We start from the raw sequence: 24,310 nt of genomic DNA, 5'->3' as shown, positions 1-24,310 counted from the left end.
CTGGGCAGCCAAAGGTCCTTCCAGGCCTTCCCCAAGCCTGGGCACCCAGGGAGCTCAGCAGGCCCTGGGTGGGGCGGGGGAGGAGAGAGAGTGCCCTCCACATCCAGGGCGCTCAGGGTCAGCTTCTCAGCATGTCTGGAACTGAGGAGCCCTGAAGGATCAGATGGCAGCTCTCACCCTTGGTCCGGCCATGAACTTGCAGAGGATGCCAGTTGGTGGGTGTGCATAGCAGCAACTTGCACACACACCGTTCTGGGGAGTCCAGTGTTTGCACCCCGGGGCAGGGGCTCTGCTGCCCTGGGCATCCACAGGAAGGCAGCCCCAGAGGCCCAGGGGATTTCAGTGGTGTCCCTGCCCCGTAGGGTCCCTGTCACAGGCACTGGGCTGGGACCCTGGCTGGGCGCTGACCAACCTGAACAGGTCCTGTCACATCCGGCTGCCTGGCTCCCCAACATCCACCCTTAAAATGAGCGGGAGGTTCTCCTCTCTGGGGGATCAGGGACCAGCCGCCACCACACACTCCCCCCACCCCGTGCCCCCTGCCCTGCTCCTGGTGGGTCTGAGGCGGTATCCAGGAGGGCAACCGGGTCCTGCCCAGGCCCAAACACGTGAGAACCTGTTGGAGCAGTTCGGACACCGCAATCACCATCTCTTCCTCCTCCCCATCTACTTCTGGGTGGGAAGGGGCCTCGCTTTGAAAACTAGGCGCAGGGCCAGGTCACAGCCCGGGGCAAAGGCCCAGCTTTACCTCCCCCCACCCCACGTCCCCCAGAGAGCATAAGGTCAAGTCCGGCCCCGGGGGAGGGGGGGCGTCCCCGTCGGGAGCGGAGAAGGGGGAAACGGGGCACCACGCCGGCCCCCGGGAGGAGGCGGCAAAGCCGCGACACCCCCACCCGCACCGACGCCGTCCTGTCACCCACCCCCGCGGGGGGTTAGGGGGCGCCGGCCGGGGTCAGGGGGCTCGGGGGCTGCGGCGGAGGGTGGGCGCGCCGGACGCCCCCCACCCCCCACCCCTGGCCGGGGCCGCCGGCGTCCGGGCCGCCGCTCGCGCCTCTCCGGGGCCCGCGCGGGGAAAGTTCCTGCAACTTCGCGGGGGAGGCGGCGGGCCGGGCCTGGGCCTGGAGCCGGCCTCCCCGCGGCCCCGCTGTCAGCGGCCCGGCCCGCGGCGCCCCAACTCCCCGGTCCCCCGGCCCCCGGGCCCGCTTTGTGCGCCGCGCGAGGGGCGCCTGCCCGCCCGGCCCCCGCCCCGGGCACAAAAGGGCGCGCGGCCGGCGGGCGGCGGCGGCGGCGGCGGCGGCGGCGGCGGGGCCTGCGGCGGGCGGGCGCGCACCGGGCCGGGGGGCCGGGCGGGCCGGGGGCCGGGGCGCCGGGGCGCCGGGGGGCCGGGCCGGGCCCGCGGGCCCGCGCGCTCACCTGCCGTGGAACCAGTCCTTGCAGGCGTCGCACTCGATCATGAAGCGGGTAACGTCGTAGGGGAGCCGGCACACGCAGTACACGGGCACCGTCGCCATGTTCGCGCGCCGCCCGCCCGCCCTCGGCCCGCGCTGCGCTCCGGGTCGGGGCCGGGCGGGCCGGGCGGGCCGGGCGGGGGGCCGCGCCGGGCCGGGGCCGGGACGGGGCCGGGGGCGCACGACAGCCCGCGCGCACCCGGCCGGCGCGTCCACACAAAGCGGGGCGCGCGGAGCAGGGCCGCGCCGGGAGCCGCCCGCCGGCCCCGGGGCGCAGGGCGCGAGTGTGCGCGGGGCCGGGCCGCGCGCGGGACACAAAAGGGAATGGACGCGCGGGGGCGGCGGGCGGGGAGCCGCGGCCCCACCGAAGGGACCCCCGGCCGCCGAGCGGCCTCTACGTCAGCGCCCCGGGTGGCGCCGCCTCCGCCCGCCGGCCTGGGCCGCCGCTCCCGCCGAGGGAAGGCGGGCCGGGGACCGCGGGGAGAAGGTGGGCCTGGGGGGTTCCCTCCTGGGGAGGAGGAGGGCCGGTGGGATCTGTCGGGGAGAAGGTGGGCCGGAGGACTCCTCTGGGGGAGTAGGAGAGCCGGAGGGACCCTGCCGGGGAAACGGTGGGCCGGGGGACCCCTCTGGGGGAAGGGGAGTGGGGGATACCTGCCGGGGAAGCAGTTGATCAGTGGACCCCTCTGGGGTGAGAGGAGGGCGGGGAGACCTGCCGTGAGAAGGTGGGTCAGGGGACCCCTCCTGGAGAGAAGGTGGGCCGGGGGAATCTCTCCGGGGGAGGAAGAGGCTCGGGGAGACTTCTCTGGGGGAGAGGAGGGCAGGGGGACCTGCCGGGGATGTGGGCCGGGAGACCCCTCCCGGAGAAAAGATGGGCCTGGGGACCCCTCCGAGGGAGGGGGGAGTACCTGCTGGGGAAACAGTGAGCCGGGGGAGCCCTCTGGGGGAAGAGGAGGGTGGGGGGACCTGCCGGGGAGAAGGTGGGCCAAGGGACCCCTCCTGGAGAGAAGGTGGGCCAGGGTGAAGGAGGGCAAAGGGACCCCTCTGGGGGAGAAGGTAGGCTGGAGATCACTCTGGGGGAGAAGGTGGGCAGGAGGACCCTCCAGGGGAAAGGTGGGAGCCTCTGGGTGAAGGCAGGCCCGGCTTCCTCTGAGAAGGTGGTCAGGGACCCCCACCAGCAGAGGGACAGGGGGCAGCTGGGGTTTCCTCCTGTTTCTTCCTTCCTGCTCCCTTTCCCCCTGATTCCTGGGAACAGCTAGCCCTCCCACACAGGATCCTTGACTCTCCTGTTGCCGAGCCCCTAGAGGACAGATTTCTGGGGAGCCAGGAGCACGCTGGCACAGGTCAGCTCTGTAAAGGGAGTGATTACCTAGAATTTGAGCCCCCTTCCCTCCTCCCCCAAGGAGCCCCCAGGCCTCCAGTCCAAGTCAGGATTATGGAGCCCTGCTGGTGGCTTCAGGACAGCAGGGGCTGGAGGCATGGGCCAGAAGTGCCACTGCCTTGCCCTGGGCCCTGCAGCCTCACCTGAGTGGTCAGGGTCTGTGGTGCGTGGGGGAAGGGCCAGCTCTGAGGGCTCCTTCCTCCCCGCCTTCTGGAAGCCAGCCCTCTCCTGCCCGCTCCCAGCTGCATCCATGTGCTGTGGAGTGAGGAGTGAGGGGCCAGGGGCCAGTAGGTGTTCCCTCCCCTGAGCCTCCTCCTGGGGGATGCTGGCCACCTCAAGCACAGAATGCCAGACTGGAGGGAAAGCCAGGTGCAGGCCCCTCACAGCAGCACCCCTGACAGGTGCCCAGCTGAGGCCTGCAGCCCCTCAGGGCACCTGGCCCACGTGCCAGCAGTTCATCTGAAGTCCTCCCTCCTCTGGAGGCCAACCTGCTGTGCCAGCTGCCCCCTGGCCTCCCGCCCCGGCAGGTGCGCCCGTCTTAGCAGGGAGGCACCAGCCAGCAGAAGCTGGGGGAGGGGAGAGGGACAAGGTCACTCGGCCACTGCCCCCACCTCGCTAAGCTCGACCTCAAGTCCTTCCCACCTGAACTGCAGTGGTTGCCCTTCCCCTCTGGGGTCCTTCCTCCTGGAGATGGTGCGGAGGGCTCTGGGAAGCACTGTCCCCCACCAACACCCTGGTGGGGGTCAGTTCAGATAAGCGGTGCCCGGCCTGCAAGTCCGGCTGGCCTGGGCCCTGCTGAGTGACCATCCCCTACAGCAGTACTGGGACGCTCAAGCCCGCAGTGTCCACCTCCACCCACTTGTGGTCCAGTGTGCTCAGAAGCTTCTGGAGGCCACTGTGGTGCAGGGCCTCACCCAACACTTCCCCGTCCTTGTCTGCGAGCACAGTAGTTACCGGTGTGTGTCAAGCACTGACCAGGTGCCATGCCCTGTGCTTGGTTCCCCACAGACTCCGGCAGTGCCTGGGACGTGCTCAGCATCAGCTCTAGGCGGTGACCACTCCACCCTCCGCACTTGCAGGGACACTTCGGCACTGCCACTCCACAGACAGGTATACAGGACCAATGGGAGTCCCGGGGAGGGGGGGGGACTCCTGCCATTCTCCAGAAAACGCAGGCTGGAAGCAGTGAAATGCCTCCCAGAGGAGGCAGCTGGCTGACCAGGGGGAGGAGCGGGCTGGGAGCCCAGACTCCCCCAGGCACCTGGCCATCCTGCCCTCCTGGTCTGTACGTGTCCACGGCCTCTGCGTGTGTCCGCAGAGATGCTTTCCTGTTACTCCAGGCTGTTCGGACGCTGTGGGCCAACTCCAGACGAAAGTAAGGGCCCACGTGGGTCCCAAATGCTCCTTTGTTGGGCTTCCCCATTCTCACCCCCCAGAAAGCCCTCCTTTTCTGAGTCCTCACTCATTGTGCGCTGAGCGCCTGCTGTGTTCGCAGTTTGGTAGCAGGCCCAACTCCTGTGCAGCTCCTTTTGCTGTCAAGGGGGACAGTGACACACGCCCCACAGTGCCCTGGGGACCCAGGCCTGGAGCAGGCCAGGTCACACAGGGAGGGGGAGCACCAGGGGCTGGACTCAAGGCCCCAGGAAGCAGGGGCAGTGGCCTTGAAATGAGGTGTCCCCCAAGCTCTGGCCCTTTCACATGGTCTGCTCTTCGCCTCCACGCCCACCGAGTCCACCCCACTCCTGAGTCTGTGTCTAAGCGTCAAGACCACCACCCACCCGAGTGGCCAGGGATGCTGCTGGGGTAAGAGGATGGGCTCCCCAGAAGCATGCCCCCCACCCTCCACCCCGCTGCTCCAAGGAAGCACAGCCACAGCACGCACCCCGCATCCCCCAGCCAGTCCCAAGAGTGAGACACGTATTATTCACCTTATTGCCCAATGGAAAAACAGCACGTTCCAGGACCTGCTGATTCACTCCCTCTCGACAAAATATACTGAACGCTAGTGCAGGCTTTTCTTTTAATTGTGGTAACATGCACAAGATGAAACGTACCATTTTGACCATCTCTGAGTGTACGGTTATGTGGCATGAAGTAAGTTCACACTGTTTGCAGCCGCCATCATGCACCTCCGCCAAGTTTTTCACTGTCCCACCAGTAAACACTAACCCCCATCACTACTCCCCCAGGCCCAGGCACCCACCAGCTACTTCCTGTCTCTATGAACTTGACCACTGTAGGGACCTCAGATAAGTCCGTGGAATCCTACAGTATTTGCCTTCTTGTGACTGGCTTACTTCACCTGGCATCATGTCTTCGAGGTTCATCCATGTTGTAACATGTGAGAGTTCCCTTCCTTTTTAAGACTGTTATTTCATTGTATTTATAATCCATGTTTGATTTCTCCATTCATTGTTGAAGGACACTTGGGTCGTTCCCACGTTTTGGATGTTGTGAATAATGTTGCTATGAATGTGGGTGTGCAAATATCTGTTCGTGTCCCTGCTTTTACTTCTTTTGTGTGTGTACCCAGAAGTGAGATTGGTGAATCATATGATAATTCTATTTTTAACATTTTTAAGAACCATGTCATTTTCCACAGCTGCTGCACCATTTTATATTCCCACCAACAGTGCACAAGTGTCCCAATTTCTCCACATCCTCACCAACACTTGTTATTTTCTGTATGTATGTGTGTGTGTGTGTGTGTGTACATGTGTTGATTATAGCTGTCCTAAAGTGGATGAAGTGATATCTCATTGTGGGTTTTTTTTTTTGAAGTAAAAATTCTTAATTTCTCAATGTATAGTTCAATATGCTAGTTTTTGATGGCAAAAATTTGGTTCCATTGAAACTCTGATCACTGTGGTTTTGATCTGCATTTCCCTAATGACTGATGATGTTGGGGATCTTCTCATGAGTTTATTGGCCATCTGTACATCTTCTTTGGATAAATGTCTATTTGAGCCCTTTCCTTATTTTGATTTGGGTTGGGTTTTCTTGTTGTTGAATTATAGGAGTTCTTTATATATTCTGGATACTAATCTCTTATCAGATTGGTGATTTGCAAATGTTCTCACATGCTGTCAGTTGTCCTTGCACTCCATGATGATGTACTCTGATGCACAGACGGTTGTAATTTTGAAGAAGTCAGGTTCATCTATTTTGTTTTCTTTTGTTGCCCTTGCATTTTGATGTCACATCCAAAAAACCATTGCCAAATCCAATGTCATGAAGATTTCATCCTGTGTTTCCTTCCAAGATTTGTATAGGTTTAGGTTTAGGCTTTTGATCCATTTTAAGTTAACTTTTGAGTTGGGGTAAGGGTCAACGTCATGCTTTTGCAGGTGGACATGGAGTCTTCCCAGCACCATTTGTTGAAAGCACTGTCCTTTCCTCATTGAGTGATCATGGCACCCTTGTCAAAATCATTTGACCATGTGGGCAAGGGGTTATTTCTGGGCTTCTTATTGTCTTTCATTGGTCTGTATGTCTAACCTTATACCATACTGTGTTGGTTTCTGTAGCTTTGTAGGAAGTTTCAGAATCAGGAAGGGTGAAACTCGAAATTTGCACTTCTTTTTCAGGACTGTTTGGGTTCTTCCAGGCCCCTTTATGAATTTGAGGTTATGAATTTGAGAACTGGCTTCTCCACTTCTGCAAAAGGGACTATGATAATTTTGACAGGGATTTCATTGAATCTGTAGATCATTTTGGGTAGTACTGCCATCGTAACAATATTAGTATTCTGATCCGTGAACATGGGATATTTCCACTTATTTGTCTTCTTTAATTGCTTTCAGCAATGTCTTACAGTTTTCAGCATACAAGTCTTTTATCTCCTTGGTTAAACCTACCCCTAGGTTTTTGGGTTTTTTTAATGTTATTGTAAATGGAATTGTGTTCCTGATTTCCTTTTGAGATTGTTTATTTTTAGTGTTTGGAAACAAAACTAATTTTTTAGTGTTTATTTAGTTATCCTGCAACTTTACAGGATGAGTTTTATAACTTTGAATTTACTAGTGCTAACAGTATTTTGTGGAATCTTTAGAGTTCCTAAGTCTTTTTGATTTTACATAACATCTTGTTATCTATGAACAGAGATAATTTTACTTCTTCCTAATTTGGATGCTATTTGCTTGTTTACGCAGGTACGTCTGGTTGCTCCTGCTAGAACTTCCAATACTGTGTTGGGTAGAAGTGGTGAAAGTGGCAGTGGCATCTTTCTCCTTTCTGATGTCAGGGGAAAAGTTGTTTTGGGTTTTGGGCATGTGTTTGTGATATATATATTTTTTAATCTTTTCACCATTAAGTATGTTTGCTTTGGGCTTTTCATCTGTGGCATTTACTATGCTGAAAAAGTTTCTATTTCTAATTTCTTGAATTTTGAGACAGGGAGTGTGCATGCAAGTGGAGGAGGTGCGAAGAGAGAAGGCAGAGAGAGAATCCCAAGCAGGCTGTGCCCTGCCAGCACAGAGCCAGACTTGGGGCTCATACTTACCATCTGTGAGATCATGGCCTGGGCTGAAATCAAGAACCAGATGCTTAACTTACTGAACCACCCAGGTGCCCCCCTATGGAGGATTTTTATCATGAAAACATGTTGAATTTTATCAAATGCTTTTTCTGCATCAGTTGAGATGATCCTGTGGGTTTTTCCCCCTTTGTTGGTGTGATGTCTCACCCTGATTGATTTTGAGACTGAACCATCCTTGCATTTCAGGAACAAACTCCATTTCATCAAGGTGTAGAATCTTTTTAACACGCTGGTGAATTTAGTTTCCTGGAATTTTGCTGAGAATTTTGCATCAAGGTTCATGAGGGATACTGTTTTGTAGTTTTCCTTTTTTGTTTTTGTTTTTGTTTTTTTTTTTTTTTTTTTGTAGGCTCCACACCTAATGTGGGGCTCAAATTCATGACCCTGAGATCAAAAGTCACATGTTCTACCAACTGAGCCAGCCAGGTACCCCTGTTTTGTAGTCTTCTTGTAGAGTCTTTGTCTGGCTTTGGTATCAGGGCAATGCTGGCTTCAGAGAGTGTCAGGAAGCATTCCCTCCTCTTCAACATTTGGGAAGAATTTAAGGATCGCTGTTAATTTTTCCCTAAATGTGTGGTAAAATTCACCAGCCATCTGGTCATGGGCTTTTCTTTTTGGGAGGCTTTTGATTATTGACTCACTCTCTGTAATAATTACAGGTATATTAAGATGTCCTGTTTCTTTGTAATTCAGTTTGGGCAGGTTGCGGGTTGTGTGTGTGTGGGTTTGTCCACTTCATCTAGGTTGTCCAATGTGTTGGTGCACAACTAGTGTAGGTTTTAAAGCTGTGAACCAGGTAGACGCGTCCCACCTCCCAGGAGTTCATAGGGCAGAGATGACAGACAGGAGACACTAGCTCAAGGCTGGATGTGTGCTTTGGTGACACATGAAGCAATCTGGTGAATGTCAAGAGAGTTCTAAGAGGAGGCCCTTGGGAGACCTGATCCAGAACCCAGTGAACAGTGACCCATGGGAACTTTGGGAGCCTTCTGGGTTTTTCTGATAGCTATGAGAGTGCCCTTCTGTTGACTATCGTGAGGATGGCCCTGTGATGTTTTGAAGCAATGAGTTTATAGACCAAAGCCCCTCTGCCAAATAACCATATAATTTACATTAAGGGTGCTATTAACAAAACACCAGAACAAGACAAGACAAACGGGCCACTCTGGGAAAACCAACACCAGGGTAGCACTTGTATAACCCATGCTGGGGTCAGTCATGTCTGAAGAGACGGATATGCACAATGGCCAGGAGTGGACATGGTGTGACGAGGTCTGGGAGGTCTGCTCCCGTGCCTCCAGCTGTTTGCCACATGAGCTGCTGGTGCCTTCTGGGCACACCAGGCCAAGGCCATCCCAGACACCACCCTTAAGTGGCTCGAGCTCTGCCTGAGTGATTTCCAGCCAGCCCCCAGGTGGCCCCTCATAGAGTCTCCAAGACCTCACTGGCACAGTCCAGCCCACAGCACTGGGTAAAGCACCTAATACAGAGCCTGTTTTGGCCCATCTGTGGGTCCGTGAGGCCCCTGCCGCCCCCCCCCCCCCCCGGCTGTGGTAGGGACAGGAGCGGAGGCCCAGCAGCCAAGGGTCCTGGGGCTGGAGGGAAGCAACCTGTGCAGAGCTCACTCTGCCAGGTGAGGGTAAGCAGTAAAGGGGAAAGGACAGTAAACAGGCATTCTCCAAAGAATCAGCGGGAGAATAAGATCGCTGGAGGGGAGAACCGCTCCTGCAGGGAGCGCATCAGGAAGGAGCTCGTGTCCTCATGCCTGCCCACAGGCCTGGGAGGAGACAGATGACAAGGAGGGAAGCCCATTTTCCTGTGACACTGGCCCAGTGCTGAGGGTTAAGCCACCTTCCAGGGGCCAGCAGCACCCTTCTCCCCTCGTTGGTGGGTTCTCTCTATACACTGCTTCCTGAGCCCAGCCTCGCCCTGCAGACCCCCGTCCCCCCAGTCCCCTCCCTGTTTTATTTCCCGTGTTCTTACCTGATACGGCCTTGCTTGTACACACCTGTCCTGCGCCCCGAAACGTGAATAGGCGCGGCCCCTGCGGCCCTGAACGGCAGGTGCGCGGGGTTCATCCGCGCTAGGCCGGCGGGGGCACAAGGACCAGGTGTGAACAGGTGTGTCCGTATGCGTACATCACTAGGGGTTTTCTGTCCTTTCTGTGCACCGGCAGTGTTTGAAACTCTACAATAGACATACTACGTTTGAAACACACGAGATCTGTAAGAGCTCTTTCACAAAAGAAAACAAAAAACGGTGAACCAGAATGCTCGACCAGCGGCGGAGTGAGCGACGCGGGCCGCCGCGGGGCGTGGACGGTGCGCACGCACTACCAGCGCAGGTGGAGAGGAGGCCGGAAGGGCTCACTGCTCCGCCCCGAGCTGTCCCAAGCACAAGCCGGAAGCACTCACGGCCCCGCCCCGCGCGCAAGCCGGAAGCGGGCCACGGCCCCGCCCCGTTCTAAGCACAGGCCGGAAACGGCCCCGCCTCTCGCACAAGCCGGAAGCGTCTACGACCCTTTCCCGAACCGCGCAGAATCCGGAAGCCCTCACGGCACCTCTCTGCGCCGTCCAGCGCACAGGCCGGAAGCAACTCGCGGCCCCGCCCCGCACAGAAGCCGGAAGCGCACACGTCCTTTTCCCGCCCCGCGCAGAGGCCGGAAGCGCTCACGGCCCCGCCCCAACCCGCCTGAAGCTGGGGCCGGAAACAGTGGCGGCTGCGTCCCTCCCCTGGTATAGACCGGAAGCGCCCAGCTCCTCAGACTGGGGACGTGGATTTCTGTCCCGTTTCTCTAAGCCCCGCGGCGGGGCATGTCCCCATTGCTGCCGGCGGTGCGACCCTAGGGACGCCACAGCTGCGGGCGGTCAGAGTCGTGTGGCCCCCGCAGGGTCGGCCCTGGAGGGTGGTGGGCCCAAGGGCGCGAGGTGCACACGGAGAAAACCACAATGAGGGGTGGGTCTGGTCAGTAGGGACAGTAATGCACGTGCTTCTATCGGGATCTGGTGCGTTTCTTCCTTGGGCTTCTTTCTCCACGTTCAGTCCCGCTTCCCAGCATGGGGACGAGGATGACAGCGCGAGTCCCTTCGGGCTGGAGACCGTAACCCCCTCGCAGAACAGTTTTGAATTGCACTCACTCTAGCGAGCTCTCAGGCAGCTGTTGAGCTTTTTAATTATGTAAGCCCACTCTCCCACTGCCCCTCGCCCCCGACACACGCGTGGACTCAAAGTCAGGATCCCCAGACCTCGTCCTCGCACCGAGAAGGCCTGGTGCCTGCGGTAGCGGTCCCAACTTGAATTAAGTCTCAGTAACATCTGTTGCTACAAGAAATTTAAAAGCGACACCGTACTTTATACTAAAAGAATAAAGATTTTTATTAAGCATTGTAAGTTGCATTCAATAGCCTTCGATACACCACGCCACAACCCACCTACAATCAGTCAGACCCAACAGCAGTTCATTCTTGCACAATCCATGAGTTAGGGCAGAACTCCCTTCAACTTACAGTAAGATCCTACTCAGGTCTTGCGGGCAGGGATTGGGGAATTACATCTCATTTCTGATCACTAATGTGTGATGAAGAGCATCAGGAGAATTATATGAAAACGAATAAGAAGTGATTCTGATTTCAAAGTACATTGTTTGGAAACATTAACAAAAACATCAAAATGATATAAGTATACCTGCTTCTACTAAATTCTTGATGGGAAAGTTCTCAAGAACAAGCAATTTGTTTCCTGCTACAGAAGGGGGGGTTGTTTTTTTTGTTTTTTTTTTTTTAAGATCAAAGGGATTTTTTTTTTTTTGTTTTTCACAGAATTTCATATTTTGCTAATATGAAGGCATAAAACAGCAACAAAGAACAATAATGCATACAGCAGTGAATACACCAGGGTAATGTTGATATTTGAAACAGCTAGATAATTTTGGGGGGGTTTTAGAATAAATGCAACAGAGGTCAATAATCACAAAATTTTAAGGTTAGAGCAAGATCAGTCAGTGACTAAACAGAGTTAACATCTTTTATAGGACTATTACTGATTATTAGCATTTTGTTTTGCAAATGGGCACATACTGGTAAGAATGGAAGGACAATAACATGCATAATATTAACTACACACTTTAAAAATTATGAACCATGCAGAAGGTTAGCTCAAGTAGTAGCACTAATGGTCTACATCCGATTCAAAACCACATAGTTCATTGATCACAGATGCATGGTATTAAGTCACGAAAAGTTTCAGAACACATTGTGTTGATTTTGAAAGGTCATTTGCATCTTCTATGATTTCAACTTTATCTCCATTTAACTTGCTTGTAAAGTAAGTATGATGTACTGCATATTTAAAATCAGCAGAACGGCAATATTACTCTATAATTTTTTAGTTTTGATAGTTGCACTTTTTTTTTTAACACAAAAGAACCACATCAACAGTGATGAGATTTAAGTAAGAAAGAAAAACCGTGGTGTGCCTTATTTCTTTCATAATCATAAAATCAAAGCCTTAGACAAAGCTTCCTTGTGAACAGTAATGCAAAATCAAAGATAATGGCATACATATGGTGCCAAATGCTAAAAATGATATTTTAAGCTATATATACTTAAAGACTGCCAAAATTTGTTTTCTTTATAGTTCAAGAAACACAACTATAGGCTTTTGTCATAACCAGTTTAAACTTTGTGTGTACTTCATTTTAAGTGTGGGAGTCAAATGCTCTTCATTTTCTTTCTCTCTTTTTGTTTTATTGTAGCATTTTGACTACAACTGGTTAAAACTAAAAATGTGTTGTTTAAATCTCTGATATCAAAGAGGGATCCGAATTTCCAAAGTCCTCATTTTTCTCTTACGGAAAGGAAAAAATGTACGTAACTGTAGGCTCTCTTTCTCTCCAGATATTCCTGAATCCTACCCTTCCAGCATCCTTCACCCTCTATAAAAAATAAGTTTACTCTTCTTTCTTTAAGACAGCAGCCTCCAGAGCATCAGCTCTGCGGCAAGCACTGTCTGTACTTAGTGCATTTAAGTGAGGATTTGTATTGCACGTCTTAGAGTCATTGTTCAAGGCACTTTCCGAGTGGCTGGGGGCCCTGGCATCGCCCGCGCTCCCGTTCATCTGGGGAGCAGGCTTCTCCTCAGCCACCGCTCCGTTTTCAGCCAGGGACCCATCTGAAGACACGGCAGATGACTTGGATTCCCCGGATCTTGACTTCAGTTCTTTGGCCACTTCTTCTGCTGAAGCAGCATAAGGAGGCTTGCCCTGGTCAAAATCAAGGATAACAAGCAATAAGGCAGCTGTGATACACAGTGGGAGAAGGGACGCCTATGGAGGCCTGTGCTTCAGGTCCAACAGCACAGTACACTGCATGGGTGTGTTCCTCACGCTTTCTACTCTCTGCTCTATACCTTCTCTTAATCCTCTGTGGTCTGTACGGTCCGTTACTCTACACTCTCTATACCTCTATACGCTCCAGTCTGTATTTTTCACAACCCGTGTATATACTTTATAGGCTATGTACTGTATATATTTGATAGTCTGTATTCTCTCTGTACTCCATACTTGAATCTACATTCTCTGTAATCTGTGTAATATATATTCTCTCTCTCTATAGTATCACCTATGTACTCTATAGTTTGCATCATCTACATACTCTAGTGTATACATTCTAACCTCTATACTGTCTACACTCGATACTTTCCACAGTCTATGTACAGTCCACATACTCTCCACAGACTGTGTACTCTGTACTCTGGTCTGTACTCTCCATAGTCCACAGTCTACATACTCTCTGTGGTCTGTGTACTCTGTACTCTCATCTATACTCTCGTAGTCCATAGTCTACATACTTTCTACGCCCCATACTCTCTATGGTCTGTGTACTCTAGTCTATACTCTCTGTAATCCAGAGTCTACATACTCTCTAGGCCCCATGCTCTCCACAGCCTGTGTACTCTGTACTATGGTCTATACCCTCCGTGGTCCAGTCTATATACTCTCTATGCCCCATACTCTCTACGGTCTGTGTACTCTGTACTCTCGTCTATACTCTCCGGGTTCCACAGTCTACATACTCTCTATACTCCACACTCTCTATGGTCTGTGTACTCTATACTCTCCATAACCTGAACAGTCTACATATTCTCTATGGTCTGTGTGCTCTAGTCTATACTCTCTGTAGTTCACACAGTCTATCTACTCTCTATAATCTGTTTATTCTGTACTCTAGTCTATACTCTATACTCTAACACACTCTGTTTTGCTTCTGACTGACCTGCAGCTGGCAAAAGCTGGTCTCAGCAGGTTCATCCTGGGGCCCCTTCCCTCCAACTTCTCTGTAGTTAATATCCTGACCTTGCAGTAGACCCCACTTGAAGAGGTCTACCTAATCCTTCTGGACAGCACCAAGTCATCTATGCTAACACCGCTCCTCGATACGTCCTCTCTGAAATTACAAACCACCATCCTCACTACGTGTCCACCGACAACTTACAGATCTGTCTGTCGCGGGCAGTGGGAGGCCCATTTCTACTGGAAAATGGAAGCAAACCTAAGTCCTCTCTGGACAACCCAACAAGAAACAAGTCTAAGCTGATAATCGCCAGGTGTGTTTGTGACCTATCTCTTCTGAACAGGTCTCCCTGCTCCTCTTAACAAACTTAAAAGTAATTCTAGAAAAAATGAACTTTTGGAGTGAAAGACAAGACCTCTCGGTAAGAGACGAGGAAGACAGCCCGAGATCTTTCAGCTGTTTACATCTTAGACCGTGGGTTTCTCAGCCTGGCACCTCGACATTGTAGACCTGGTAATTCTGTCACGGGCCGTCTTGTGTGTTGCAGAGTGGTGGGCATCGCTGGCCTCTCCCCAGAAGACACCAGAAGCACTTGCACACTGAGCTATGATGATCAACAATGTCCCCAAACAAAGCCAATGGCCCTTGGGGCCAACATCCCAGGGCTGAGAACCACTGCTGGAGGCGGACTCAGTGCTGAAGGAAACCTTAACGGTCTTACCCTTATGTGGTCATTTTTCAGTGAAGAGACTGAGACCCAGAACAGGAAAGCTGCCTTTCAACCACAGATGGCAGGGTGTCGGGTGCCTCTAGTCCTCCCTGCTGAGAACCAGGGTTTTTGCCTGGTTACAAATGAAGGCCCTCTCTGCTCAGCCAAGTGGGGCTGGAGATATGTGTTACCCTCGCCTTGGGGATGCCTTGTCTCACACCAGTGGTCCCTGCGTTTGTTCCCCTCTGCGCTCCATTCCCACAGGTCTTCTCACTTCAGTGCTCAATCCCAGAGTTCGGAAATACGCATGTAAACCCTCCCCCAAGTCAACACTACTGCCACTTTCTTGGAATCCTGAGAAAAGTTAAAATATATAAGAGGACAAAGCAGGGGGAAATAACACTGAAGATTTCAAGTACTTGCTCAGACCTCTAAGCCCTCAGTCTCGGAGGGGAAAGCCCACCGGCCGCTACACAAAACGCCTGAAGCAGGATCTCCAGGGTGCCAACACAAAAAAGTAACTCAGAATTGTTTTTCTGAGGATACACAAGGACCCAGGAATTCATTCCCAGGTATGTACCCAAGAGGAATGAAAACATATGTCCACACAAACACCTGAACACAACCACTGTAGTTAACAATACTCTTGCATATCTGCAAGTTGCTGAGAGACCTCAAAGGTTCTCGTCACAAGAAAATAAGTGTTTGTAACCATTTGAGGAGATGCATGTTAACGAGACTTCCCGTGGTGATCATCTTGCAATGCATACAAATACAAATCACTATGCTGCACCCAGAACTAACATGATGGTATATACTGATTACATCTCAGTAAAGCTGGAGGAAAACCCGAACCTACGTATGTATGTTCACAGCAGCATTACTCAGAACCAAAAACGTGCAAACCACCTGAATGCCCAGCAACTGGTAAATGGATAAAGCGAGCCTCGCCCTCAGTGGAGCCCTCACAGCAATCCCGAGGACCCAAGGGCCGGTGGCGCCACGACAGGTGCGCATACATGACAGGCACAGAGCAAGTCCATACACAGCGAAACAGATCCGTGGCCGCTGGGGGCTGGGATGTGGCTGCAACTGAGTAAGGGGTTTCTTCCTGGGTGATGAACGTTCTGGAATTGGCGGTGTCCCTGCATGACAGTGAGGACAGGCCGCGCTGTACTTTCTAAGCAGGTGAGCTGCATAGTAGGTGAGTTCTATCTCAAAAGAAGAAGACATCAAAGGGAGTCAAGAATGTGCCAAACACTGGCGACAGACACAAGACTAGCTCAACAGGAACCACCAGAGATGAAATCAAAGCAAAGAAGAACAACAGAAATGAAAACCCAGTAATTCAAGAAAAGCTTCTGATGTCAGACAAGATATGAAACTGTGTTTAGAAAGAACACGTTGTGTGCTGAGTGCACCGGCCCAGAATGACCAGCAGCGGGGTGCATCACGAAACCTTGGCAGAGAAACAAAAACAATTTGGGCATCTAGGCCAAAACCGCGAATGTCTTCTGAGGGAAAGACAATTCAGTTATTAGCGGTCTTTGACACAAAGCTTATGACGGAGGAAAATGACAATATACGTGAGACGCATGAGAAGGAGGTATGAGCCGCCACTTTCAACCGTTAGGAAAGCAAAGTGCTTCTGAACGTCCCCTGGTTTCTGTGAGGTCCTGCCTGTGGAGTCCCCTGAGGAGAGCCTGGAGGCACAAGGCCGGCGGGCAGGGGACGCGGGTCCACAGAGGCCAGGCCAATGAGGCGTGGGTGGGGTGGTGGGTGGAGGCTGCACGCTGGGACAATGCGGCGGATAACCGCACAGCTACTGTCACAACGAGAGCTGGGGGGAGAACAGGGTGAGTCTGTCAACACCGTGACTGCCTGTGGACGAAGCCAAGGGCCAGCCAGGGGCACTCTGACTCTAACTTAACGAGCCCCGGTTCTCAGGGTGGAAGATAATAGACATGGACACGAACAGTAAAGTTTAAACAAATTCCTGAAGTGTTCAATTTGATTCAGAAGAGTCGCTATAAATTCTTGAGATAAAAACAGCGGCATCCACATGCATATTCCCCTGTGCGTGTGGTACACAAGAGTGTGCAGCAGCACAAGCATGTGCGGGTCTGAGTGCCTGGTGCACGCGAGTACACGTATCTCCTCTAGCCCTGTTCACAGAGAAGCCCAGAAACAGTGATTCAGCATGAGGAAAGGACATGTAGGTGTAACATCAGAGATGTAAGTAAAAGCCCTCAGTTTAAATTGGGAACGTCAGTGTGAATTTATGAGGATTTTATCTTTAAAGAAAAAGACAATAAAAAGCTCGCATGCCGTGTGTTCATGCATGAAGACCAGGACTGCGTGTCCAGGTCTGTGCTCAGGGAACACTAGGAACAGTCACTGGCCCTCCAGCACTCAGGGTGCCCAGACGGTGGTTTTCAAATGCCATTTCCCACTAAAGAGACCAAGGAATCGAGAGAAATGTGGTGGTTCTGCTGGGCCGGGCGATGCCCACAGAGAAAGCCACCGCAGACCAGAGGCCACGCAAAGGGCCTGTGGCCAAGGGCAGCAAGGTATCTGTCCTGCAAGCACTGTAATACTCGGGTACCAAATGGGAGCCAATGGGAAGCGTCTCTTTACAAAAACACCCCAATAAATAACGAAAAAGAAATGATGCAACAAGACTATCTTCCTTTGGCAATCTCCAGCGAATGAATGGATCCAGCCTGTGACACATCGAAGGGTCCCAGTGTGCAGAAGCAGACACTCGTGCCCCTGACAAAAGCACGCAGGTCCACCTCAGTCCTGCCACAGGCGCAGACCGGTGCAGAGTCTGGCTCAGTGCCCAGACCCACTACCAGGATGCAAGAAAGAAAAGGTCAGGTCATAGGGGGGCAGCCCGCTCAGCACACGCTCGGCAAGATGCAGAAAGTCTGGGCGTTTGGGCGCAAAAGGCGGTGTTGTCTGTCCTTCCACACACAAAGCAAAGGAGACAGGCATGGGGGAGGGGAGCCAGTGGACTCAGGGACTTTAAAGATGCAGCAAAATAAAAGACGGTGAGCTCCCGACGGGAACAAGAAAGAGGCCAGGCCACCCAGTTGTCTTGTGTGGTTCCGGTGTCTGTGTTTCACGTGAAAGGCCCCCTTAATCGTACGGGTGATGGCTCCACGAGGGGCTGTCTGTACAGGATGGGCTCCGGGCTGGAGCACAGCACGGGTGCATTCCCCCCCCACCTTATAAACCCGTTCAGAGGCTGAGTGCCTTCAGCTTAAAAGGGCTCAGAAGGCAGAGGAAGGTCAAGGTGAGCCTGGGGAGGGCAAAGGGAGCCGAGCACATGCCCCATCCTGGGGCATGCTGCACTGCAGAGGGGGCTGCCCTTGTACCTGACTCACTAGATGCATTTCATCAACACAGAAGTTCCCAAGGTGGTGAGATCACCTGGTAAAGGCAGGCCAATACATTTCCACACGTGGGCTACTAATGTGGGAGCCAAGGGAGAGCTGGAACATTTGCACGCACAGCACGGGAAGAAATGCACACTTCGATGAAACCTCAAACACAGCAGTAAGGCTGCCTGGCATTTCTAAAAGATCCTTCTCAAGGGGAAATTCATCAGGACCCATGTCCCAATATGGTCTATCCAAAGTGGGAGGAAACTCCAGCTCGGTCATGAAGATGGGTACGTGATTTTGTCTCCTCACAGGCTCAGCCTTTCAGCGAAGTGCTAGTCAAGACAGTCCAGGAGGAGAAAAAGACGTCAGTTTTTTTCTTAAATCCTGACTGCTATTTACCTAAATAACATTTTAGAATATAACTGCCGCTAACAGCCCCAGAATACTCCCCGGGCAGCAGTGACCAGGAGACCATACTCTTCAGCACCCACGACGCCGGCCACCGTGGGCTGAGGAGTCACAGCCGGCGAGCAAGTGGCGCCACCACTGCGTCTGCCTTGCGCTCGACAGCTACAGAGAGGCCCCGGCAGACCTTTCTGGACGCAGGCACTGAGCCACCAGCCCGGAGTGAGGCGCCGCTGCCCCATGGATTACCTGAATCACACCCTGGTTTTTATAGCCTCTGCCGTAGTACCGTCCGCCTCTTCCAAACGTTCTGATCACCGGGGTGGAAATAACTCCCCTCGGACGCCTGAACGGATAAAAGAGGACAAAAGCACACAGGCTTGAATCTGTTGAGGCAGCTGGAACATTTAAAACGATGCCGATCCCACGCTGTAGAAAGCACCGGTCTATTAAATAAATCATGGTCACATCGTGGACTTATTTCAAGATTCCAAGAAATCAATCTTAGTTTTTTGGTCCCTATCCAGTGCATTCAATTTGAAAAATAATATACTTCAAAATGCTTTTTTAAATATTAAAAAACTGTTAATTGAATGTGTGGGTAACTATTTAATAATGGCTTAGTTACATAATGCTATATACAATGGAATCCTACATAACCACAATGACATTAAGGAATATATCTAATGATGAAAAAATGTTTCTAATAAACTCATGACTAAAATAAGTAAGAGGCTATTTTCTAATTAACACAAACATGTTTTCACTGTTCAGAACTTACCCTCTTGCTGGTCCTCCAACAGAAACTACCTGTAGGGGGAAAGGCCCGCGGCCCCCACGGCCCCGTCTGCTCCCAGCCCAGTGGCCAACCACGGTGCCGGCTATTTCTAGCTTCCCTCCCTGAGAAGGTATAGGTTGGATTCCTGCACGAAAAATAGACAAAATACATCTTGACAATCAGAGAATTAAAAACAGCAAAAAGAAAACAAGCGAGCGATTTGTTTTCATTGTGGTTTATATTTCATATAAAGCCCCCTTCTCTGAAGTTTTGTGAAGACTTCTTATTTATTACATAAAGTATCTATGTACATATTGTTTATGGGTTTTAACTGTTGTTGAAAATACACCTGAAAGTCAGACAGAAGTGCTGGCCACTCAGAGAACCCACAACAGCTGATCTGAGTTTAAAATGCAAAATGTGCAAGGCTTTCTGGCTGAAACAGTTCAATAAAGCGTGGCCACTGGGTGCTCACAGCCGGCCTCCTCCCCTACCAACATGGATACCTGCAAACTCCATGTTTTCTCTTTGGGGAACTGCTTCCAAGTTTCCTGCCTTAACCAAACATTACAGAAGTTAACCAGTAAATGTGGCTGTTATTTCTTATTGTTAAATTAAATTAAATTAAATCAGTGGGGTCACCAACACCACTGTATCAGTAACTTCTATTAACCACCAACAGCCTGCATATTCTAAGGATTTCTGACTTAACTAAGAAAATTCTCAAATATGTAACTGATAGCAAAACTTCTGATAAAACCCAAACAGAATAGAACCTCAAGCTTCCTATCTTCTGGCAGATGGAATGGATTATAATTAAGTCTCCATCATCCAGGTGTTCACCATGACCATTCTAGCTGCAAGACAGCGCTGCCCAACATCCAAATCTACAAGCCTTACATTCCTAGTAGCCACAATGAAATAATACAAAAACAGATAAAATAGGTTTTGATAATTTGTTTTATTTAACCCAATATATCCAAAATAGTATTATTTCAACATGTAACCAATATAAAAACTACTAATTAGATATTTTGCAATCTTTTTTCCATATTAGATCTAAAACTGGGCGTGTATTTTATAGTAAGGTCAAGTGCTCAAGAGCCACAGTGGCCGGTGGCTACTACACTGGACAGAGCAGAGCTGAGCTCCAGACACAATCTGGGGGAAGTTACAAAGCAGTTCCGCTGGTCATTTCAGCCTACAAAACCACTTCTGACCCTACAATGTCTATAGCCACCACCCTACCCATAGGTTTATCCCAACTGCACGCTGACGTGAGTGTCCAGGCAAGGGGTGCAAGGAGCTGAAGCCGATGGTGAAGCAGAGAACAGGCGTCACTGCACGCTGCATGGCGTGGGCAGGAAGAAAAGCGCCCTGGAAGCTGCAAGAGCCAGTGGGAGGCAGGAGAGGGCATGCGGGGCCGGTGCAGGGGGAGACGGCCCCAGAGCCCCTCTGGGGGCTGCGCTAGCCTGTGCATCTTACTGCTGCAAAAGAGGTCTCCCGCCAACCCCAAGGAACAGAGCTGGAAGAACATTCCTGGGAAGGATAGAAAGCCTGTGCACCCTAAAGTTACTCACAAATGTATCTGAACAGCCCTGTGGTGTGGACCTGATGGCCACGTCTGGCTCTGCGGTCCCAAAATACAGGACGTGTGACAAAACTACAAGTCACAGGCTTTAATTACAGCAAAATCACAAGACTATTATTTCAAAACTAAACATTGTCTTTTTTCTCCCTTGTAAAACCAATACGTACAAGAAGAGAAGCAAAGGGAATTTAAAATAAGCTCATTTATGTATGTGTTATTAGATCTTTCTCAAAAACGTTGCCTACGAAACAAGCTGCGGTCAGTTTCCAAGCCAGGAACTGCTATGGCCTCAGGACCTCCGTCGTCGGGGAAGGAGCCCGCCAACGAGCCCTGTAGGGCAGCCTGCTCCTTCGGGGAGGCGGCGCTGGGGCCGGGCTCAAGGGCTGCGTGGACACCCGCCCGTCCCACTGGAAGGCAGAGACCTGGGGGCGGCCGGGGCCGGGAGCGGGCCTGGCGGGGAGGACGCGGAGGGGGGCCAGGCGGGGCGGCGAAGCTCTAGGAGAAGGCGTGCTGGCATAATTACCGCCCTGCGACTTGCTAGTCCTGCTGCTGTCCCCGCCTGAGAAGGCTCCGCAGTGTCCCGCTGCTGTTGCCACTCGGAAGGCACGGTAAGCGCCTGTCGCTACAGTGTCCCCATAGGGGCCTCCAAAGCCACAGACTCCTGTGGGACCCGGGTGGAGAGAGACGGAGAAGCTGTGAGGAGCAGGTTCTAGGGGAGCCACCGGTGGGCCTCTGGGCAGAACGACCCCATCTCCTTCACCTGCTGTTCCCATACCATTGGCTGCCGGGGCGGGGGGAGGGGTCTCCCAGCCCCTGCCGTCCACACTGGAGCGCGCGTCTGAACCATCCCTGGGGGCAGGGGGTGGCCTTAGTGGAGAGGCCTCCTCTGACCCCACAGGTGAGCAAACCGTAAACCACAAACACAAGCGGAGTTTTCAGCTGTGCCGACCAATCGTAAAATCCAGTCTCTGCAACAGCCTTCGTATTTCCCTCTCTCCCTTACCCGCATCTCTTCGGGGATCTGCGTTTGTCTATGGTGAGGAGCTGATACTGCAAACTTCGTCATGAGCCTGACCATGAACGAGGTCCCAGCACAGCACGACACGGCGCATCCGTCCCCACCACCCCACGGTCCCTCCCGACGTCGCCTGTGCACTCACCTGCAAAGCCCCGCCCACGGCCCTGAGCCGGGGGGACCGGCCCGAAGTGCCGGGGGTACACGGAGGCAGGGTAGAAAGGCAGCGCCGTGGGCGGCGGAAAGGGAAGCGGGTGGCTCTGCCGGGAGAGGTTCAGCCCTTCCAGAATGCTCTGCCGCATCTTCTCCACCTTGGCGGCTTGCTCGGCCTGCAAGTCAAGCGCCGGCACGTGAAAACTCGGTTCACAGAGTTTTGCTCGAATCGAAATGGACAGGAAAGAAGTGAGACCCACCAGCTGCCAGGATGCATGTGCTCTTTTCCCATGAGTCAGTCACGGTCTGTGCAGCCACACTGGGTGCAGTCGGCAAGCACACCGAAAATGCAATCAACGAACACATACCGCCTGCTTCCGTTACATCATGCCCGCAGACGCAACATCAACTTAAGCCACAGCTTTCACCCGATCTCCAGGTGAGGACCATTCACTACCGAAGGTACTAACTGAAAGAGTGGTTTTGGTTCTGGAAGCCAACAGCTGAGCCCAGAGAGGTCCCACTGCAGCGCAGACAATGCCCACCGACCGAGCACTCGGCCAGCTGTGTGCCCCGTGCGGCAGAGAGGGCACCAAGGCCCAGCGACCGTGCTGACAGGGGGCGGGAGGCTGCCTGAGGGGATAACATCACAGTGAACAACATCGCTCCCAAGGATGCGGACAACACAGCTGGTGGGCACCAGATCCACTGTGAAAGAGCCTGTACGACATTCACCCGCAGCGTCTTTTGTTAATAAATACGTAAATTCAAGTAGCAACACCGATCCTTAACCAGAGAATCTGAAAACCTGCTCACCCCACAAATCTGTGCTTATGCTGAGCCTGACCCGAGAGTCACGGCAGCTCGGGCAGAACGTGCCGTCAGAAGCCTGAGGCGACTGCAAGAGAACAAGACGGTCTGATGGTGGACCGCACCTTCTGCTCAGGCCAGGACTTCCAACTAATGCGCTCAGTCCTCGCTATTCATGACTCCACGTCTGTGGACCCACCCGCTTGCTGAAATGTACTTGTAACCCACAATCGTGCCCGAGGCCTCACGCAGAGGGGGCACCGCTTGTTTCAGACTTTACACTGGAAACAAGTGTCCTGTTCACCATCCACTTAGTGCCACAGTTTTCACATTTCTGTGGGTGATTCTCTTTGAAATGGGCCCAAGCACAGTGCCGAGTGCTGGCTCATGTCCCTAAGTGCCAGGTCGTGAGATGTGCCCTGTGGAGACACCGCGTGTGTCCCATGTGCTTTGTTTGGGCTGTTCCAGCGCTGCTGACCACACGTATAAGGTGAGTAATTTAACAATACAATATGTATTCATCAAGAGGACTTTCAACAGAAACACACATTAAACAAGGAAGCGTACTGAGTGGCTGACAAAGATGTGGCCGGGGCCGGTAGGAACCCAGGCCTGTAGGTCCTCCCGGGAGCGAGGTCCAGGCGAGTGCAGCACATCACATGTGCGCCTGCAACCTGCACAGACAGCCCAGCTCACCAACCTGCAAGCACTCCTCCCATCCCGCCAAGGTGGCCAGAGGCTTCTCCCCACCCGCCAACCCCCCGCTGGCCGGCGTTCCTGAGACTGACCTGACCATCACAGAGGTCGATGAGTGGGGTCTTTTCCCGGCTGGCTTTGAGGAGTTTGGACTGGAAGAGCTTCCCATCAAAATACATCCAAGGGCAGCAGTGCTCCCAGGGCACCGGCTGGCCACACGCGTCGTTTGCAAACAGGGCCATGTCCACACCACTCATGAAGAGAGCTGACAGCTGAATGCCTCGGGGGTCGAGGTTCTCAATCTTTAAATGGAAAAGAATGATTTCTATGGAGTAAGAACACCGCAGAACCCGATTCTCACCATTTCTGACTACAGCTCTCCACGGTTAGCGTGGACACCCCTCCACCAAACGCTCCCTACGCACACCTGCTATTTCCTTAGAGTGACCTAGCACTGTCTGAACACAGAGACTTTTTATGTTATTTAACAGATTTAAATTTTAGAGACTGTTTTATAAACATACTGAAGTATTTCAATTTGGAATTTGTAAAGCATCATAGGAGCGTAAAGTAATACTATATTGAAGTTGACATGAGAAAGTAACAGATTATTAATAGTCTCCTTAGCAGTTAGGAAGTCCACTATCCGCTTATGAAAATAAGTTAGCCTTCAGATTCTACACACTGGTAACGTATGAACAAAAAGATTATAACAAGCAACATTCCGTTAAGATTCTGCATTTTTTCAAGTATATTAAAAATTACTCAGCGTAATTCCATTCTAAAACCTGTACTTCATGTTTACATTATTTCACGTTAATGTTTTAGGTAGCAACTCATTAATGAGACTGTCAAATGCTTCAGGAGAAATGGATAGCTTATAAATGGAAGAACACAACAACAAAAACACGGTATCTGGGCCATGCAGACTATCTCTCCTGCCCCCTCCTTCATGGCGCTGCACCTCCCTGCGCGCACGGCCCTGGCTCCTAGCACCTGACACGCAGGGCGAGGAACACTGACAGATACAGTCAACTCTTGATTGTCTGTCTGTGAAGGACCTCGTTTGTGGATTATCCAGAAGGCAGTTTTAACTGCCAGCATCCTGTCT

At 52.2% G+C, this 24,310-nt stretch overlaps 2 protein-coding genes across 5 annotated transcripts in view; both read right to left on the bottom strand.

The window, feature by feature from the left end:
* Positions 1-1,544, bottom strand: part of PHF2 (PHD finger protein 2) — a 76,732-nt gene extending 75,188 nt beyond the window's left edge. The window contains exon 1 of the mRNA XM_030293671.1: positions 1,414-1,544. Coding sequence (XP_030149531.1) covers positions 1,414-1,511 — 98 coding nt within the window. The 5' untranslated portion in view covers positions 1,512-1,544. The remainder of the gene's footprint in view (positions 1-1,413) is intronic.
* A 9,169-nt stretch (positions 1,545-10,713) lies between these two features.
* The window catches only part of FAM120A (family with sequence similarity 120A), a 96,041-nt gene continuing 82,444 nt past the window's right edge, over positions 10,714-24,310 (bottom strand). For 2 of the 4 annotated variants that reach the window (XM_030293668.1, XM_036064332.1), the window contains exons 13-18: positions 23,292-23,501; positions 21,686-21,869; positions 21,049-21,186; positions 18,938-19,079; positions 18,406-18,502; positions 10,714-12,623 (exon numbers count right to left, since the gene is read on the bottom strand). In XM_030293668.1, coding sequence (XP_030149528.1) covers positions 12,312-12,623; positions 18,406-18,502; positions 18,938-19,079; positions 21,049-21,186; positions 21,686-21,869; positions 23,292-23,501 — 1,083 coding nt within the window. In that variant the 3' untranslated portion in view covers positions 10,714-12,311. Of the gene's footprint in view, positions 12,624-17,797; positions 18,084-18,405; positions 18,503-18,937; positions 19,080-21,048; positions 21,187-21,685; positions 21,870-23,291; positions 23,502-24,310 lie in introns of all 4 variants that reach the window. The other 2 variants (XR_003964193.1, XM_030293669.1) reach the window with 2 other exon arrangements.

The sequence above is a fragment of the Lynx canadensis genome, chromosome D4, assembly GCF_007474595.2.
Source record: "Lynx canadensis isolate LIC74 chromosome D4, mLynCan4.pri.v2, whole genome shotgun sequence".
NCBI lineage: Eukaryota > Metazoa > Chordata > Mammalia > Carnivora > Felidae > Lynx > Lynx canadensis.
This window is presented reverse-complemented; position numbering and strand designations above follow the sequence as displayed.